This window comes from Mugil cephalus, chromosome 5 (genome assembly GCF_022458985.1).
Source record: "Mugil cephalus isolate CIBA_MC_2020 chromosome 5, CIBA_Mcephalus_1.1, whole genome shotgun sequence".
Classification (NCBI taxonomy): Eukaryota; Metazoa; Chordata; class Actinopteri; order Mugiliformes; family Mugilidae; genus Mugil; species Mugil cephalus.
The window spans coordinates 235,758-254,315 of record NC_061774.1 but is presented as its reverse complement, the minus strand read 5'-3'; the positions used below and the strand labels follow the sequence as shown (position 1 = coordinate 254,315).

General features: G+C 44.2%; 2 protein-coding genes and 1 long non-coding RNA gene across 5 annotated transcripts in view; 2 read left to right on the top strand and 1 right to left on the bottom strand.

Moving 5' to 3' along the window:
* Window positions 1-4,477, top strand: part of immt (inner membrane protein, mitochondrial (mitofilin)) — a 57,076-nt gene extending 52,599 nt beyond the window's left edge. For both annotated transcript variants that reach the window (XM_047584369.1, XM_047584368.1), the window contains one exon: window positions 3,549-4,477. In XM_047584369.1, coding sequence (XP_047440325.1) covers window positions 3,549-4,156 — 608 coding nt within the window. In that variant the 3' untranslated portion in view covers window positions 4,157-4,477. The remainder of the gene's footprint in view (window positions 1-3,548) is intronic.
* Window positions 4,478-4,837: 360 nt separating this feature from the next.
* LOC125008246 lies at window positions 4,838-9,311 on the top strand. Of its 2 annotated transcripts, XR_007112859.1 has the most exons (3): window positions 4,838-5,680; window positions 6,039-6,304; window positions 6,736-9,311. It is a non-coding gene; the product is annotated as an uncharacterized LOC125008246 (long non-coding RNA). The 2 variants fall into 2 exon arrangements; XR_007112858.1 differs by having other exon boundaries at window positions 4,838-6,304.
* Window positions 9,312-9,967: 656 nt separating this feature from the next.
* Window positions 9,968-18,558, bottom strand: part of LOC125008510 (fibroblast growth factor 4A-like) — a 64,490-nt gene continuing 55,899 nt past the window's right edge. The window contains exon 4 of the mRNA XM_047585786.1: window positions 9,968-10,144. Coding sequence (XP_047441742.1) covers window positions 9,968-10,144 — 177 coding nt within the window. The remainder of the gene's footprint in view (window positions 10,145-18,558) is intronic.

Genomic DNA, 18,558 nt, shown 5'->3' with positions numbered 1-18,558 from the left:
TTACAATCTTAAGGTAAGCCAAGCAGCTTTCGCAACAGTCCACCTGAATTTCCACCCAGTTATGACAACTGGATGAATTATGAAAGTATCATCTGCTACATGTTATATTATTAGATTGTATGTGTTTCCTTCAGCTCGATATATGTATCTGTGACAGAATTTTGTTTATCTGTTTCTCCTGTTCTTTTTTCTCTATATTCTCTGTTTCTACCCGGCGGAGTTTTTCCTTGACACTGTCGCCCTCAGGCTTGCTCAGGATCACTGTAGTTATTAACATGGGTTATTGCACATAGTAAAGACCAGTACTATTGCACATAGTAAAGACCAGTAAAGGCACAGTAAAGACAGGGTTCTGCACCCTCAGAGTGAGGAGTTGTACAGGTTAATGGCCACAAACAGGAATGATTTCCTGTGGCGCTCTGTAGTGCATCGTGGTGTGATCAGTCTGGTGCTGAACAGAACTCTTCAAGTCTGGCCAGCACATCATGGAGTGGGTTAGACTCATTGTCCAAGATGATTTTCACCTTATCTGACACTGTCAGAGGGTCCAGCTTCACTCCCACAACGTCACTGGCCTTGCGTATCAGTCTGTTCAGTCTGTTGGCATCCGCTACCCTCAGCCTGCTGCATAGAAGTTGGCACTGGCTACCACAGACTCGTAGAATATCCTGTGCATAGTCCTACAGATGTCAAAAGACCTCAACCGCCTCAGAAAATAGAGGTGACACTTCTGTACAGGACTACGTGTAGCCAATGAGCTATTCTAAACAATGATATGCTACTGGCCCAGAGAAGTTTGGTTTTCTCGCTAACAGACCAGTGCTTATTGAAGCTGGATGTCTGTGCGTCATTTTCAAATGAGAAACAATGCAAAAAATGGGATTTTACTTCACTAACTCTGTATCCGTAACTCTAATTATAAAATATAATTCCTCTGAGTGTCACCCTTCAATGGAACCCTTCAATGTTATACCCTTACAAAAAAGGGTAAAACAAACTGCGTTTTGGTCATTTTCATATGCAATGAGCTGGAAGTGAGTAAGACTTTATGCTATGATAATCTTGTGTTATCCAGATGAGATCTGTCCTCAGTTTCCTCTGAAGGCATCAGATAGCAAAACAAATTCAGGCGAGCCCAACAACTTATTCTTAACTGTGAGAACTTTGAGGCCTCAAGAACAACACCACTAGAGTGAATCTTTGGGAAACTTCAGAGTCTTAGCTTTCAAAAAAGACCAAGACCATGCATGAGCTCCAAACTGTTCGTGAACAGCATTCAATTTACTTTGGATATGTCCTGAATAGTTTTTTCTGCAAAAAGGCCGGAATGGTAAGGGGTTAAAAAATGATTTGTCACCTTCTGATCTTCACAACACATGTTTGTGGAAGCATATGATGGTACAGAAAAAGGAGCTTTCTGCGAACACAGACACTACATATAAACACTAACATATTAGGGCTTGAGTCAACCTTACTAATGTGCCTTTACTGCTGTTTTCCGACCGTGTTGGTGTAGCACCCTATAATGTAATAATTTCCTGAAAATGTAATAAAACTCAATAATGTAATAACTTCACCAATAATGTGATACAATATCCTGATTGATATTGTAGTAACATTTTTACCGATAATGTAATACCTTATTACATTATAACAATATTTGATAGATAATGTAATATACAGTCCCCTCCAGAAGTATTGAAACAGTAAGGCAAACTCCCTTGTTTTTGTTGTTCACTGAAGACATTTGGGTTTATTTCCTGGTATTTTCATCTCAATATGTTAAACAACTTAGGATATGTCACCATTTGTATTACACCCCAGCATTTTTAGATGAAGTCCTTTGTTTTGTTGGTAGTGTGCTTTGGGTCATTGTCCTGCTGCATGATAAAATTTGCTTCGGAATTCATTCTGCTGTTAACATCATCAGTTACATCATCAATAAATATTAATGTGCCTGTTCCAGAAACAGCCATGCACACCCCAGCCATGATATTACCTCCATCTTGCTTCACAATGAGCTTGTAAGCAGTTCCTTTCTTGCTTTTATCTTGGTCTCATCAGTCCAATTCTTACTACTGTTGAGTGGTTTGCATGTTTTGGTATGGCCTCTATATTTCTGCTCTTGGAGTCTTCTTCGAACAGTGATACCTTGACTGCTGCACCGTGGAGGTTGTTGTTAATGTCATTTACTGATGTTTTGGGGTTTTTCTTCACAGCTCTCACAATATTTCTGCAATCAACTACTGTTGTTTTCCTTGGCCAACCTGTTCAGTGTTTATTGCTCAGTACACCAGTAGTTTCTTTCTTATTCAGGACATTCCAAATTGTTGTGCTTACTATGCCCAATGTTTGTCCAATGGCTCTCATTGATTTTCCTTCTTTTCTCAGCTTGAAAATGGCTTGCTCTTCTCCAATAGACAGCTCTCTGGTCTTCAAGTTGGTTTATCCTCTTTAACAAGAAAAGCATACTTTATAGATTTCAACCCAGGCAAAAAAGTAGACTAGTCATGCAGAGCTATTTAATGTTTGAACAGTCAACCTTAAAGGTGACACCTGGTCAACAAGAAACAGCTGTCAGTCACATGTTCCCATAGTTTTGCTCACTTGAAAAATGGGTGGCTTCAAACAAAGGGTGGCATGTCCCGAGTTGTTGAACACATCAAGATGTAAATACCAGGAAATAAAAGCTGACATTCTGAACTCTTGTCTCATACTCATCTTTTGATCTTAAACCCAAATGTCTTCAGTGAACAACAAAAACAAGGGAATTTGCCTTGCTGTTTCAATACTTTTGGAGGGGACTTTATTACATTATCTGTCAAATGTTACATTGTCAGTCTTTGAAAAGTACAAATTTATTACATTTTCAGGTGTTATTGCATTTTCAGGAAGTTATTACATTGTAGGGTGCTACACACCATGTTAAGATCAGCTGGGAAGCAGGCCAGCTTCCTCCCCGACAAGGTCTGAGTAAATGCAGACAATGGTTGTGCAAGCCAATCGGCAAAGCCGGTGCAGCAAATGAAACACTCTTCCACCAGCCCATGTGGAAGGAATAGTACAGCAATCTAGAGAGGAGCCCGTAGACCAGCTCTCCTTCCCGCAAGGTGAGCGGACAATGCTGGTGTCGATCCACACACAGACTTAACACATACAATTCAACTGTCAACAAGCACGCTCTAATTGAACAAAATCAAGGAATTGGAGGCACGAGTATTGGTTTTGTAACTTGGATGTGTACAAATGATAATTTTTTTAATTAATTTTCTGGGTAAATAAATGCACAAGTGTAATATTTTTGTTTAACTGGGTTCTCCATGTCTACTTTTCAAGTTTGCTGATGTTTCAAATATTTTTTATGCAGCACTGTAGAAAATTCTGCAGCGCACAAAACTTCCAAGCTGCACTGTAGGCATTGATGAGTGGTGGAATGAGAGGTTTTGTGTGAAGATCTGAAATTGCTGCAGAATAAGATCTTTAGAACACGTTAGGAATTGTATTACACCATTGTGTGAATAACACGTCTTTTGCCTTTTGATTTACAGGCCATGTGATAGCAGATGAGGAGGCTCGTAAAAGTCACCACCTATGGCTCTCTGTAGAGGCTCTGAATTACACTTTAAAGAATGCCAATATTGACTTGCCCCCCATCCCTCTAGAGAGAGCAGTTCAGGCTGTGAGAGACAGCTGCCATGACAATGACTTTGCCTTGGCCCTTGCATCAGCTCTTCCTGAAGAATCCCTTAACCGAGGTGTGTATAGTGAGGCCTCTCTTCGTGCCCGATTCAACTCCCTGCGATCGATGGCCCGCCGCGTCGCTCTCATTGATGAATCTCACAACTCATTGTACCAGTATTTCCTGTCCTACCTTCAGGCTGCTTTGCTGTTTGAGGATAAACAGGAAGCCCCACCCACCCAACTGAGCAGTGTGGATTTAGATACATTCAAGCTTCTGTCATTTGCTAGCTACTGCTTAGAGCATGGGGATCTTGAATTAGCAGCTAAACTTGTGAATCAGTTGAGAGGAGAGGCCAGGAAAGTGGTGGAAGACTGGCTGACTGAAGCCAGACTCACACTGGAAACCAGGCAGGTAGTCAGTTTGCTGTCTGCTTATGCAAATGCTGTTGGGTTGGGAACCACACAGGCTTCATAGCTTGCCACTGTAACTTGCAACTCTTAAGGGAAAAATCCATTGGAAATGTCTCTTTTACTTCTAGTTACTTCTGCACAAATGTGCATGTGTTAAAGTCACATTAAGCAATTAGATATGAGATACAATTGATGCAACCTGTAAGTCTGGTCTTGTCAACAGGCCAACAGGCCGATTTGGTTTTGTTATTTGTCACTATCAAATTCCCATTCTTTCTTTGCCTACATGTCATGGTAACTTAATCCTAATATTATCTGAATGATATGTCAAGCTACAATTTTGTGAGCAACGCAAATGTAAAATAAAGAAGAATGTCACCAAGAATGCTGTCTAAGTTTTTTTTATACTCTTAGACTGTAAAAATTGCTGAACTTAAAATGGGTGGAATTTCTAAATGTCATTACATGGTAATATCTGTATCAGCTTTTAAAGGACTGATGAAATAATTTCATAAGAACCATTTCTTCACAGAGAATGTACCAAGAGTGGCTATTTAGACCTACTATCCCACTGTTTTTATTGAGCCACTAACACAAGCAATTGGAGAAAACAAATACATATACCTGCTTAGAGACACAGGATTTAAGACTTGTTTCAAATCTGTTGAACTTAACTCTTAAATAAAGTAATTCTCGTGCTGCAAAAACATTGGGATCATTAGCGGTGACTAAATTAACAGTTATTACAGTTTTTCTCCATTGGTTTGGCTCATTTCTTGAAACAGAAATTACATTCTCAAAACAACATGGACAAACCTCCAAACCACTTGGCAATTGTTGACAACAGAATTGTATTTCTCATTGATTTCATCACTTTGCAAATGTCTTAGTACATCTTTGCAAATGATTAAGTACAGGTAGCCTACAATTAGCACAGTTAGCCTTCATTAAGCACAATTTCCAAGTGAATAGATCCTGTTGATCTAAACTGATTGATTGATTCTCAGTCTAATGGTTGTTCTCTCCAAAACATGTCAGCATCATTTCATTCTATGAGTCATCACATGCAAAATAGTCTGTTCAATTGTCAAAATAAGTCAAGAACCTAATACCATGAATATCATATATAAATCTCTTGCAACATTTGATAAATTGATTAATTGACAGTCAGGTGAAACTAGAACTTGACTAACGAAGGAGGAGTTTCACACATCTCAGATGACCAATCAAACAATATGTTTAGTTACCCAACAGGTGCTGTCCATGATTGTGAATGCTGCCAGACATGTATATATAGAGCTTGACCAGGACTAGTACAATTTCTGAACATAGAGGCACCTGGCCAAGTAAATGAACAAGGGCAACTGCCTGGGCGAGGAAGAAGAGGAGGAGGTGTAAGGGTGCGTGGTGGTAGAATAGGGGGAAGAGGTAAAGGAGCAAGAAGACATCATGCTGTTCCAGATGAAATTCGGGCCACACTTATAGACCATGTTATCAACTATCGGCTCACAATGGCAGAGGCAGGTCGCAAAGTGAAGCCTAATTGGCCCCGCTCTACAGTCTCCTCCATCATCCAAACCTTTCGCAGGTATGTACTCAGTCAATGATGGAATTATATGTTGAATAGGACCACACACTGTGCATAAAGCAAGAGATGTAATTTACTCATTTACTCGTGTGTGTGTGTGTGTGTGTGTGTGTTATAGGCCTACAGTAATATCTTACCTCAGTGGAATGTTATGACACTAAAAATGAGAAATAAACTATTAAATTATTGATGATACAGTTCACAGTAGTATAACAGTGCAGTGATGCATTACCATTGTGGTAAAGTTACTTTAAGCAAAACAACAATACAATTAAATTAGTAACTCATTCTGCAAGACATACATAAGGCTTACATTACAAATGGTAATACAGTGTTGTCCTTTGAATTGTATGTCTAGGATTGGACGACAACCTTGCACGGGTGGCAGAGGAAAACTTCTCAATGACCAACAAGAACAAAACATCTGTAACATGGTGATGGCAAATAATGCCATCACACTGAGACAGATCCGCACTGCAATCATACAAGACAATGCCGTATTCCAAAATGTCAACTCTATAAGCATCATTGAACAAGCATCAGATGACCATGAAGCAACTTTACAGGGTACCATTTGAGAGGAACTCTGATAGCGTGAAAGAGCTACAGTACCAGTATGTACATGTAAGTCAGTTAGTGGTTGTCTATCATTATAACCTTTTTACAATTAAGCAGTGGTTCCCAAACTTTTTTGGCTTCAGGGGTACTGAAGCTAAAAAAGTACCTGATGTCTGAATCCAAGTATTTGCTTAATTAGTGCCTCCCAAGCAGATCTATCTAATACTGTGGGTTTAACAGTAACATTTCAGTATGTCTAGTCATTGATGATTTCCCCCTCCGCTTTCTCTCAAATGCCCCTCGTAGGCCTATCCCTAGGGGTACATGTACCCCAGGTTTGGAACCACTGGAGTAGTGGCCAGTAGTATATTGAACTTGTGGAGGAGAACATAGAACATTCCTATGTCATTTTCTGTTAATCTAGTATATGACTCTTCTGTATGTCTGATTTGATGTTTTTTTGTTTGTTTGTTTGTTTTTTCTCAACTCTGTTGTAGCGAATAATTGCATTGGAAAGAAATGAGACCCCTCACATCCTTGTGTTTGTGGATGAAGCTGGCTTCAACCTGGCCAAGGGCCGAAGACGTGGCCGTAATATTATTGGCCACCGGGCCACGGTGGATGTCCCAGGCCAGCGTGTGGGCAATATAACTGTGTGCTGCCATTTCTGAGAATGGTGTGGCCACTCACATCCCCAGTCTTGGCTCATACGATACACAGAAGCTCCTCATCTTCTTGGACCGCCTTCATTCTGATTTGATCCCTGAAAATGAGAGAGGTCTCGTAGGGCCTCACCTACCAAAACATGTAATTGTGTGGGACAATTTCCATTGTGGCCCGCTCATCAGAGCCTGATTCACTACTCATCCAAGGATGGTCATGGTGTTCCCACCACCTTACTCTCCTTTCCTCAATCCTATTGAGGAGTTTTTTTCCGCTTGGAGGTGGAGAGTGTATGAGCATCAGGCTCAAAATCAGAGGTCCTAGCTCCATGCAATGGACGCTGTGTGTAATGATATTACAGGAGATCAGTACGGGGGATGGTTGCGACATGCAAGCCGTTTCTTCCCTCGTTGCATCGCAAGGGAGAATATACGCTGTGATGTGGACGAGAATCTGTGGCCAGACAGACGGCAGTGGATGGCCAGGAGGGTGAGGATGATGGCCAGGAGAGGGAGGGTGAGGACAGCGACCAGTGAAGAAATGTTAGTTTTGAATCTCCGGCTTTATTTACAGCACTGTAGGCTACATATAATTTTCCTTGTTTTTTTGTGTGTATGTGTTTATATTACAGTATATTGTGCTGTATACATTTTCTTTTAACTCTGATGTATGGAAGTTACTTAATGTGTGTGAATAAAAATGGTTACAATTTCCTTGACAGTATGAGTGCAACGTGTGAAGTCAAACCATGGAGGGTACTCTTACCGTAAAGAAACTTTTTTCAGTTTTATACACAATTGTATTCTGTTAGCTAACAAAAAAAAAGTACAGTAACAATTGGGAATGAAGGACTGGACTAAAACTGAGAGGTGGACATAAGGGATATTTCAATGGTCCTCTGCCATAGCGACAAAACATCTAACCATTTTGACTTGCAGTGCTCACATAATGCCAAAGGGACAATGCATTTTGGGGGCACTGACTGTTTATATGAGAAAGAAATTTAGTTTTGATACATGAGTGAACTGTTTTGGGAGAGATATGAGCTTTTGGAGGTGAACCATGGTGTTGTGCTGAACTGTAGGACTGTTCTGCCAAATGATCTTAGAGTTTCGAGAATGTAATTTCTGTTTGAATTTCCCTGCTTTGCTACTCTTGTCTCGTCTGTCTGCTGTCTATACTTTTGAGAGACTCTCTCTGCACTGCTCTCCAAACTACAAAAAACATGGATTTGATTAACTGGTCTATCAACGCTATTGACACAATTTTTTTTGAGAAGAAGCCTGGGTTCGGGGGAGCCGGACTGTCCTGCCGTAACGTTCGCAGCTGGCTACACGATGGACGCATGGGAGAGGTGGCGGGTCGTTTGTCTGGCGGCTCTTTCCATGGCGGACATTGAAGACATCTATCTATTCGGAACCATGATCACAGGTCTTTTGCTGATTGGATTAGGCAATACCCTGATGTATCGAGGAATTCAAAAAATGGTGACAGCTGTCCAAACCCCCATAAAGCTGCTCGAAATGATTGGAGCGATGGGCAGAGCTGTTGGCACTCAGACTGTGGCTATTCAGAACTTGAACCACAACATGGATAACATCTTGGAGAAGCTTTCGGCTTTGCAAAGGGAAATGGAACGATTCAGAATCCAGAATGGACAAATAGTGTAGTCCTGCAAAAGAATGCGTCTACTCGCACCGAGACCAAACAATCCCAATCTAATCTGGTTTTGGCGCCCTCACACAGCACTGGCCTCGGCCAAGGCCGCTGCTGGAACAACAACTCCCCTGAAGATCACTGCAGTGAGACTCTCTTGTATTCCTCACCCCAACTCCCACGGACACCTGCTGATAGTTGACTCTGTTTGGGACCCAATCAAGGTTGTCTCTGAACTGAGGCACCAAGATTGTAATCCTAGGCGAAGCGGCTCTCCAGGCCTACACAGACACACACATATGGACAGATATGCAATCACACCCCCTACCCCCACATCCAATGCCTTTGCGCTTTTACCCCCTGGTGTAACAAGCGGGTCCACGACCAGCACCCGGTGGACTGCAGGAACGGATGGCTGCTTGGTTGGACTGGGTTTTACCTCTACCCCCTACCCCTCTCCCTGATGCAAGTCCTGAGTTTTTCATGTTTGTAAAGTGTACTTATTATGTGCTTATGTTGCTGAGGTTTTTTCATGTTCCCACACTGTACACCTCACAGGAGCATAGTATGGGGGTTGTTGTTTTTTCTCCTTCCCTCTCCTCACGTGACTCTGTATTTCTATTTTCCATCTCTGTCTTCCTGTCCTGTCTACCCCCATTTTGTCAAAGTGCATGTATGTTTTGTATACGTATGGACAGGTTGGTGGCTAATTTCGCTGGTACTTGTACTAGTGACAATAAAAGGATCATATCATATCATATCAATGTGGTGGATGATTGCAGGATCATCTTCACCGTAAAGAATAAACCATTATAACCTCCAGCCAAGTGAAGAACACACATCAGGGCATGGGTTATATCATTCAAGAGAATTTACAGAGGGTTTAACGCAAGGTGCAAGCTGTTCAGAAATCCCAACAACTAAAAACCAGATTAGATTTTACCAAAAGCATTTAAAGAAGGCCAAAACAATTGGTGTGTTGACCCTATTTGAAGATGAAATAATGTAGAGAGCTACAAGGTCTTCATTAGCATAATCTGTAACACACTGGTGCCATGGCATGGAGATGCATGCGTTTTACTTCGCACTGGATCACTAGTGTTTACGGATGTGACAGAAGCAGTGAGATGGATTGCACACACCACACCATACACCTACACTCACACGACAGTTCATTACTAACCTTATTGGAAAAAGAAATGTAATAGGTTATACTATTCAATATTTGCTTAAAATATTAGAACTGATGGTTCAACAGGACACATATTTGTATATATATATATATATATAACATTTTATTATTATAGAGCTATCTTTGAATATTAGTAAATAGCCCAATCCTGCTGATAGCAATGGTGACACCAAGGTTGGATCTTCATCCATCGCCATGTTGAGGCCACGTTTTAGTGCTCACATCCTGGGAAGGAAGTGTGTCATCGTCATGGTGGGTGTAACTCGGTTCCCTCTTTTGGTTTTGCCGATCTTGCTGAGACCAATATACATGCCAGTGTAGGTAGCTGATTCATAGGCATTATAGTTGTTGGCCAGGAGATTCTCCTTGAACTTACATTCATCATTATAGTAGCCCTGAGGAGAGGAGGAAGATGAAGACAGAGACATACTATTAATTATTATTTTAGTATTTGTAACATGAGCATTTATCATGTCTCTCTCTGACCAAGAGACTAATAACTAGTCAGACAATATTTTTGCATTTTTGTTATACAAAGAAACAAATGACCAAATACTCTATACTGCCGAAAGTATTTGCTCATCTGCTTTTACACGCATATGAATTTAAGTGACATCCCATTCTTAATCCATAAGGTTTAGTATGATGTTTGCCCACCCTTTGCAGCTATAACAGCTTCAACGAGTTGAGGAAGGCTTTCCACAAGGATTGTTCAGAATCAGAATCAGAATTACTTTATTGATCCCAGGAGGAAATTACTTTTCCTTACAGCAGCTCCAACCCAAAGTGTACCAGTGTTTAGATCAAAGAGCAATCGGAATAAGTAAGAGAATGTAAAAAATATAGGAAATATATATATAACAATATGTACAAGTATAAGTGAAGTGAACCTGAGTTATTGCTCTACAGAGAAAAAATTATTGCACATGGTGAGAGATATATAAAGAAATATATACAAGTCTAGGAAAATAATGAAGTTTTGCATGTGTTATCGCACAATCTCAGGGTCAGTATAGTTATAAACATGGATCATAGTTATAAACATTATTGCACACAGTATGACCAGAGTCCCCTAGTATACAGGGAATGTGTACTGGTATATGAGATGAGGTGAATTTGAATTATTGCACATTAAATAAATAATATGGGTTGTACACCCTCAGAGTGAGGAGTTATACAGACTAATGGCCACCGGCAGGAATGCTTCCTGTGACACTCCTGTATCACTCCAGGTGTGATAAGTCTGGTGCTGAAAAAACTCCTGTGTTTGGCCAGCATGTCTTGGAGTGGGTTCGACTTATTGTCCAGGATGGCTTTCACCTTATGAAGCATTCTCCTGTCTGACATTACTGTCAGAGGGTCCAGCTTCACTCCCACAACGTCCCTGGCCTTGCGTATTAGTCTGTTCAACCTGTTGGCGTCCGCTACCCTCAGCCTGCTGCCCCAGCACGCAACAGCATAAAAGATGGCACTGGCCGGACGGATGGTGTTGAAAGCACTGGAGAAGTCAAAGAACATGACTCTCACAGTTTTCGCCGTCTTGTCCAGGTGGGTGTAGACACGGTTGAATAGGAAGATGATGGCATCCTCAACTCTGAGTTTTCTCTGAGAATTCATGGTAATATTCCCTAAGGACCTGCTGTTCTGAAGCAGCAAAACAACCCCAGACCTTCACACTTCATACATTTACGCCAGATGTAATGGGACACACACCTTTCAAAGAGTTCAACATTTGTCTCGTCAGTCCACAGAGTATTTTCCCAAAAGTCTTGGGGATCATCAAGATGTTTTCTGGAAAAAGTTATATTCTTTTTGCCCAGCAGTGGTTTCATCGTACATCTCTGCCATGCAGGCCATTTTTGCCCAGTCTCTTTCTTATGGTGGAGTCATGAACACTGGTCTTAACTGAGACAACTGAGGCCTGCAGTTCTTTGGATGTTGTTGTGGGGTTTTTTTGTGGCGTTTTGGATGAATAAGGGCAAGGCTCATGAACTTTGATCCACTCCTGGAGAAAATCTGTGATTATCTGAAGCGCTGGACCAATCTTTCCATCTCTCTGATGGGATGCATAGCAACAGTTAAAATTAAAATTTTGCCAAAAATTAATTACTTATTTTCCATGATCCCATTCAAACCCACAGCAAAATGGTTCCAGAACTTAGATTCTGCAGTCACCAAATTTTACTCAAAAAACAAACAGACAAAAATTAGCCTCACCACCCTTCAAAAAAATAAATCGGAAGGAGGACTAGATGCACCGAACTTTACAAACTACTACCTGGCAAATCAGCTGCAATACATCACCAAATGGATTAACCCAGAGGCATATTACAATTTGGGGCTTTTACTAGAACAGGCCGGCTGCCACAACATATGAATACCGGACCTGCCCTTCATCACAATCACCCTTAAGCGTCATAACTGCTTCCAAAACCCCATTATTGCCTCCACCCTGACCGCTTGGTGGAAGAGTCTAGAGACCAGGATCCCTGCTGGAACCCTGTGGGTTCTCCCCGATTTGGCACAACCATGAGTTTGTAAATAACAAAGTCCCTCTTCACCTCAGCACTTGGAAGCATAAAGGAATCCCATCTCCAACACCTCTTCCAGGGAAACTTACTTATGAATCACACAGATTTATTTGATACATTTGAAATAAGAAATGGAAACGTCCTCCAATACCTACAGGTGACCAAGACAATCAGAAAGAAAATCCCAGTACTCCAGGACTGCATAGCCTCCACAATTCGTCACCAACATTAAAAAACTCACACCAAAAAAGGAGAAAACCCTCACTTTAATATATAAGCTGCTATCAACCACCCATTCAATACATGTACCAATATCAAAATGGGAAGCTGATCTTTCCCTGTCTACAGACTTTGATTTCTGGACTCAGATCTGCCAAAATATATTTAAAATGACAAAAAACTAAAATTTACAGCTGATCCAGTTTAAAATACTCCACAGATCACACACAACTCAATACAAGATGCATAGAATGGGCTTCTCCCAATCCGACAAATGTACGCAATGCAGCCAAAACAATTCAGATTCCTATTTCCTCGTCTGGCTCTGTTCTCCGGTACAGCACTTCTGGTCACTAGTAACACAGAAACTCGCCTTACTTTTGGACTGCAGAATCCCATTAACCCTTAACTTGTGCCTCATTGGTGACCTGGAAACAATCAGTCTTCCTCACCATCTATCACAATCTGTCCTTGTAGTTCTCACCATCGCCAAGAAAAAAATCCTAATGAACTAGAAGAACAAACAGTCACTTAACATTTCCCAGTGGTTGAACCTTCTTTCCGATTATATATCATTGGAGAAAATATCTGCTACCCGAAAAAATCAATTGACTCTGTTTGCCAAAAAATGGTCTGTATTCTGCGACTCCCTCAACTTTAATTTACCTCTTGACTTTGCCTGCTAGCTTTTGCCACTTCTGTTCCACTTACTGTAATGCTATAATAATATTTCTCTTACAGTGATGACTGTTGTTATGGAAAAGATTTTATTGCCTTCTTCATCCCGGTTCACTAAGCCGGACCACAAAACCTTGAGCATGCTTTAGGGGTGCCCAACTCCTTCTCACCCCTGGGTTGACTTCCGGCCCTGAGCAGTTTACTCGGCTGGCCTCCCTCTCCCCCACATGGGGTGGCGCTGGAGAATTGCCTGGAGTTCCCTGTGGCTTCGGCGCTTGCTCACTTTCCTGGGGTCGTGGTGTATCGGTGGCCGACTCTCCCTGGATCTCCTGGTGGGCCGTGGCGGTCTGGACTCCCTGTCCCCTCCTCTCCCTCCCCTCTGCAGCGCCCTCCTCTCTTCACCCGGCTCCTCCTCTGGCCCCTCCTCCCTTCCGCCAGTGGCTGGGCCCTCGCTGGTTGGGGGGGCCTTCCTGGGGTTCAGGGGGGCCCAGCGGTCGGGGCCACGCCTGGCGCCTTGGGTCGGAGCATGAGGGTGCAGGGGGCTGCCTGGATACCACCCTGGGCGTGTCCGGTCGCTCTATCGCGCTGGGGCTGGGGGGGCTGTGTTGGATGGGGTCTTCGTGCGCCTTGGGGGCACCCCTGCCACCCCGGGGGGTAGGTTGGGGGGGTAGGCAATGCCATTGCTCAGCCCGTCGATGTTGGTTCTTTGGGGTTTCCTGGGGGTCTGTCGCATCCTGGTTGCTATGCTAGGCTGGGGGCAGGGTCTGGTCGGGGGACTTCCTGAGTCCCGGGGGCCCTCGCCCCGTCTGTGGGTCCCATGGGCTGCTGCTGCGCCTCGGCCCTGCCGCCAGGGACTTGGCCCTCACTTGCCTGCCTCCTAAATTGCACTCACCTCACACTCCACCATGCACTATGTCACTTATTACATCCATGGCTAGGTACACCACATACACCCATCTCAAGTTTTTAATGCACCTCATCTTGGGGGTCCACCCAGAATCGGTCAGGGTCAGGGTAGGCTGCAGGACAGTAGTGTGTTGCAGTCCTCTGACCCACCCGACCCTCCTGTTTGCCCCCTGTCTTAATGCACCACACCACATCCAGGGTCACAGGGTCACGGTGTAGGGGCTTGCTGCCTCATCAGGGACTGAAGAAGCACAGTAATAGGGACACTGTCACTTTTCATTATCCCTTGGTATGGCTCGGGGGGCCTGGTCCTCGGCTGGCAGGGGCATCTTGGGCTGGTGGTCTGTGGCCCCAAGGCGGTTGGTAGGGGTACCTACCTGGGTTCTCTGGTGTCCTCTTGGCCGGGCTTTGTCTCCCGGCGCTGCGTGGCGAGGGGTCTGTGGCGGCTCCCTTGGGAACTCGGTTGATCTGGTATCAACTGGTTCGGGTGGTGGCTCGGTGTCTCTCCCTGGCGGGTGGGGGTTCCTTCTTCCTGTGGTCTCCCTGACCTGGGTGCGCCAGGGGCATGGGGCCAACACCTTGGCCCCCCTGCTCAGATGGCCTGTCCCCAGTTGGGTGCTGGGCTGGTGCCCGTCTGCGGGGGCTTTCCTGGGCTCCCGGGGGGGTCCTCTCGGCTGGAGAGGTGCCTCTGGCCCCCGGACGGTGGGTGGGGTTTTTGGGGGGGGTGGGTGTTGGTGGCGGTGGGTGGACGGGCTGCGGTAGCTGGGGGGTGTGGGGGGTATGGGGGGCTCGCTTGGTTGTTCTGGGGGTGTTCGTTGTAGCTCGCCATGTGCGCTGGGGTGTGGCATGCCCCGTGGCTAGGGTGGTTCTCTGATCTTGTTACCCATGCACCCCACACTGGGGTGGGTTCTCGGGGGCTGGAGCTTCTGACCTGACTCTGGGCCCTCGTAATGGTCTCACTCATATTTAGGGAATGCCCACGTGCATGTGTGTTGTCACCTGCCAGCCCATGCTGGATCACATCAAGAAGAATTGATGAGTCCCGGCTATTAAAGGCTGGATTATTGTTTTCACTCTATCACTACGTGCCCTATAGCAAACTTCTCTCCTTTATTGGGACACCCTTACCCCCCTGGACTCTATCATCTCTCCAGAGATCTACACAACACCTCCCTGTACCCAGTCATACTTGAGTGAGGTGACTTGGGAAGCACAAAACCCTACACACCACTAGTTCCTACCGGCACCACATGTCTCTCCTCCACTGTCTATTCTTCCAAATCTTTTCTGTCCTTTGTTCTCCCCCTCTATTCACTGAGGTGTAGCACTGCCCTTCCTGCCACACAAGGTTACTACACTCAATAAAGATCAACAGGATAGTTCCCAGGGAGGGCTGGGGATAGTCACACTCATGCACTGAAGTAATAAAGCTTTCAGCTGCAAGAATATAACTGCATCAACCTCATATAAGGTTGACACCCTGTGGTGTTCAACTATGCAGACAAATGCAGACAAATGCGAAAAAAATAAAATAATGCTAAAATGTTGTTACTAAATACCCCACGCAAATAGCAATAGCATTAGTGATGTATGTAGTTGTGTGTGTGTGTTTCCTGCGGGGTCCAGCTCCTTGCAGCTCGAGCAATGATCAGGTGTTTCCTGGTCATCCTGAGCTGCTTATGACTCAAAGAACGATAGCCCGAACCAGCGGGGATGTGGGGGAATACATCTAGTGGACGGGTCGAAGGCAATTCTGGCCCTTCCTACTGCAGCCAGGGAGGACTGGCTGTGCAACGTCCTTGATGTGTATCCAAAACGTGTGGTTGAACAAAAGGGGGGCTCACCACTATAGCAGCTGTGTATCTGCATATTCCAAAACATTATGAAAATCTCAGACTTTAACAGCAATGAAGAAGGAGTTCGGTGTTCGGTGGAGCAGCCATTGTGTCCAGTGCTGTGTTCCAAAGATCAGCTGCTAATGCTATCCATGTCCCTTGGGCTTCCCGCTGAAAGTGCTGGGGATGCCAGGCTGGGGTTGGAGGTGGAGAAGGATGTTTGGGTCGTCAGTGCCATCTGTTTTCATGAGGAACAAGAGGTCTTTGGCAGCAGGATCGATGGACTGTCTGCACTTGATGAGACTCATAGAGAGTGTGTCATGAGAAGTGTTTTGGAGACCTGGTTCATAGGACCACAGTACGTCTATGCCCCGTTTCAGACTCTAGGGGTCGACACACTCCGTTTGAGTATACATCCCTCCCTCAGCAACAAGGACAAGGAAACACGATGCGACACAATCCATGCCACTGTTGCTATGCAACTGGTCAAACAACACATCACATCAAACACATCACCTTGGACACTATTTTGCCGACTACTTTTTGTATATTTGTTCATAAAGCTATTTCTGTAAATGTGTTGATTACACTGTGTATTTTAAGTTTACTTTAATCTAATCTTATTTTATTTTACCTTTCATGTGGTTTTTAGTGTGTTTTAGTTTGTTTTTAGAGTGTTTACTTTTGTGTGCAACAAAGCTACGTTGACAAAGTAATTTCCCTCATGGAGTTTTTTTTTTTTTTTTTTTTTTTGGTCCACACAGTGGTGGTGTCTACATGACACCACAGTGTGTCATCATTATATGAGATTGATGCAGTTATAATCTTGCAGGTGAATATTTTATCCCCAGGACAGTGACCATCACCAGCCCTCCCTGGGAACAACCTTATTGATCTTTATTGAGTGGAGTGACCTTTTGTGGCAGGGACAGCAGTGCTACACCTCAGTGAATAGAGGGGGCGAATAAAGGACACCGAATATGTGGAAGGATGGACAGTGGTGCTGGTAGGAACTGGTGGTGTGTATAGTTCTGTGCTTCCCAAGTCACCTCGCAATAGAGGAGAAAAGTCTGTGATAGGGCACATAGTGATAGAGTGAAAGAACAGTCCAGCGCTTATTAGACATGACTCATCAATTCTTCTTAATATGATCCAGCACGGGCTGGCAGGTGACATCATACATGCATGTGAGTATTCCCTAAATATGAGTGAGACCATTGCCAGGGTCCAGAGTCAGGTCAGGAGCCCCAGCCCCCGAGAACCACCATCCCAGCGCATGGGTACAAAGACTAAAGAACCATCATAGGCACAGCGCACATGGCGAGCAACGGCAATCACCCCCAGACCAACCAAGCGAGCACAAGCCGGTGCAGACCAGAACGGTCCCCACAGCCCCCCATCTACTGCCAACCATCCACCCACCACTACCAAGATCCCAATCACCGCCCCCCCGACCAGCGAGGGCCTGGCCCCTGGCAGAGGGAGGAGGAGGCCGGGGGAGGAGTCAGGCGAAGGGAGGAGGGCACGGCAGAGGGGGGGAAAGGAGGGACCAGGGAACCCACCAGCCCAAACCGCCATGGCCCGCAGGGAGATCCCGGAAGAGTTGGCTGCCGATACACCTCGACCCCAGGACAGTAAGCAAGCCCCGGATTCACAGGAAACCCCATGCAAATCTCCAGTGCCAACCCTACGTGGGGGAGAGGGAGGTCACCTGGGTAGACCGCTCTGGGCCAGAAATCAACCCATGGGTGTAAAGGAGGAGGGCACCCCAAATGCATGCTCAAGGTGTTGTGGTCCGGGATCCGAAATTGAGAACCTGGACGTGGAGGGCAATAAAATATTTTCTATAACAACAATTATCACTATAAGAGAAATATTAATATTGCCTTGCAGAGAGTAAAACAGAAATGGCATAAGATATCAGGCAAAGTCAAGACGCATATTTAGGTTGAGGGAGTTGTAGAATACAGACCATTTTTTTGCAAACAGTCAATAGATTTTTTTCGGGTAGCAGATATTTTCTCCAATGATATATATTCAGAAAGAAGGTTCAACCACTGGGAAATGTTTAGTGACTGTTTGTTCTTCTAGTTCATTAGGATTTTTTTCTTGGCGATGGTGAGAGCTACGAGGACAGATTGTGATAGATGGTGAGGTAGATTGATTGTTGCCAAGTCACCAATGAGGAAGTTAGGAGTTAATGGGATTCTGCAGTCCAAAATTAAGGAGAGTTTCTGTGTTACTAGTGACCAGAAATACTGTACTGGAGAACAGAGCGAGCGTGGAAATAGGAATCTGAATTGTTTTGCGTGCATATGTAGGATTGGGAGAAGCCCATGCTATGCATCTTGTATTGAGTTGTGTGTGATTAATGGAGTACTTTGAAATGGATCAGCTGTAAATTCAAGTTTTTTGTCATTTTAAATATATTTTGGCAAATCTGAGTCCAGAAATTAAAGTCTGTAGACGGGGACAGATCTGCTTCCCATTTTGATATTCGTAGATGTATTGAATGGGTGGTTGATAGTAACTTACTGTATATATTACAGAGAGAGTTTTCTTCTTTTTTGGTGTGAGTTTTTTAATGTTGGTGATAAATTTTGGAGGCTGTATGCTATCCTGGAGCATTGGAAGTTTCTT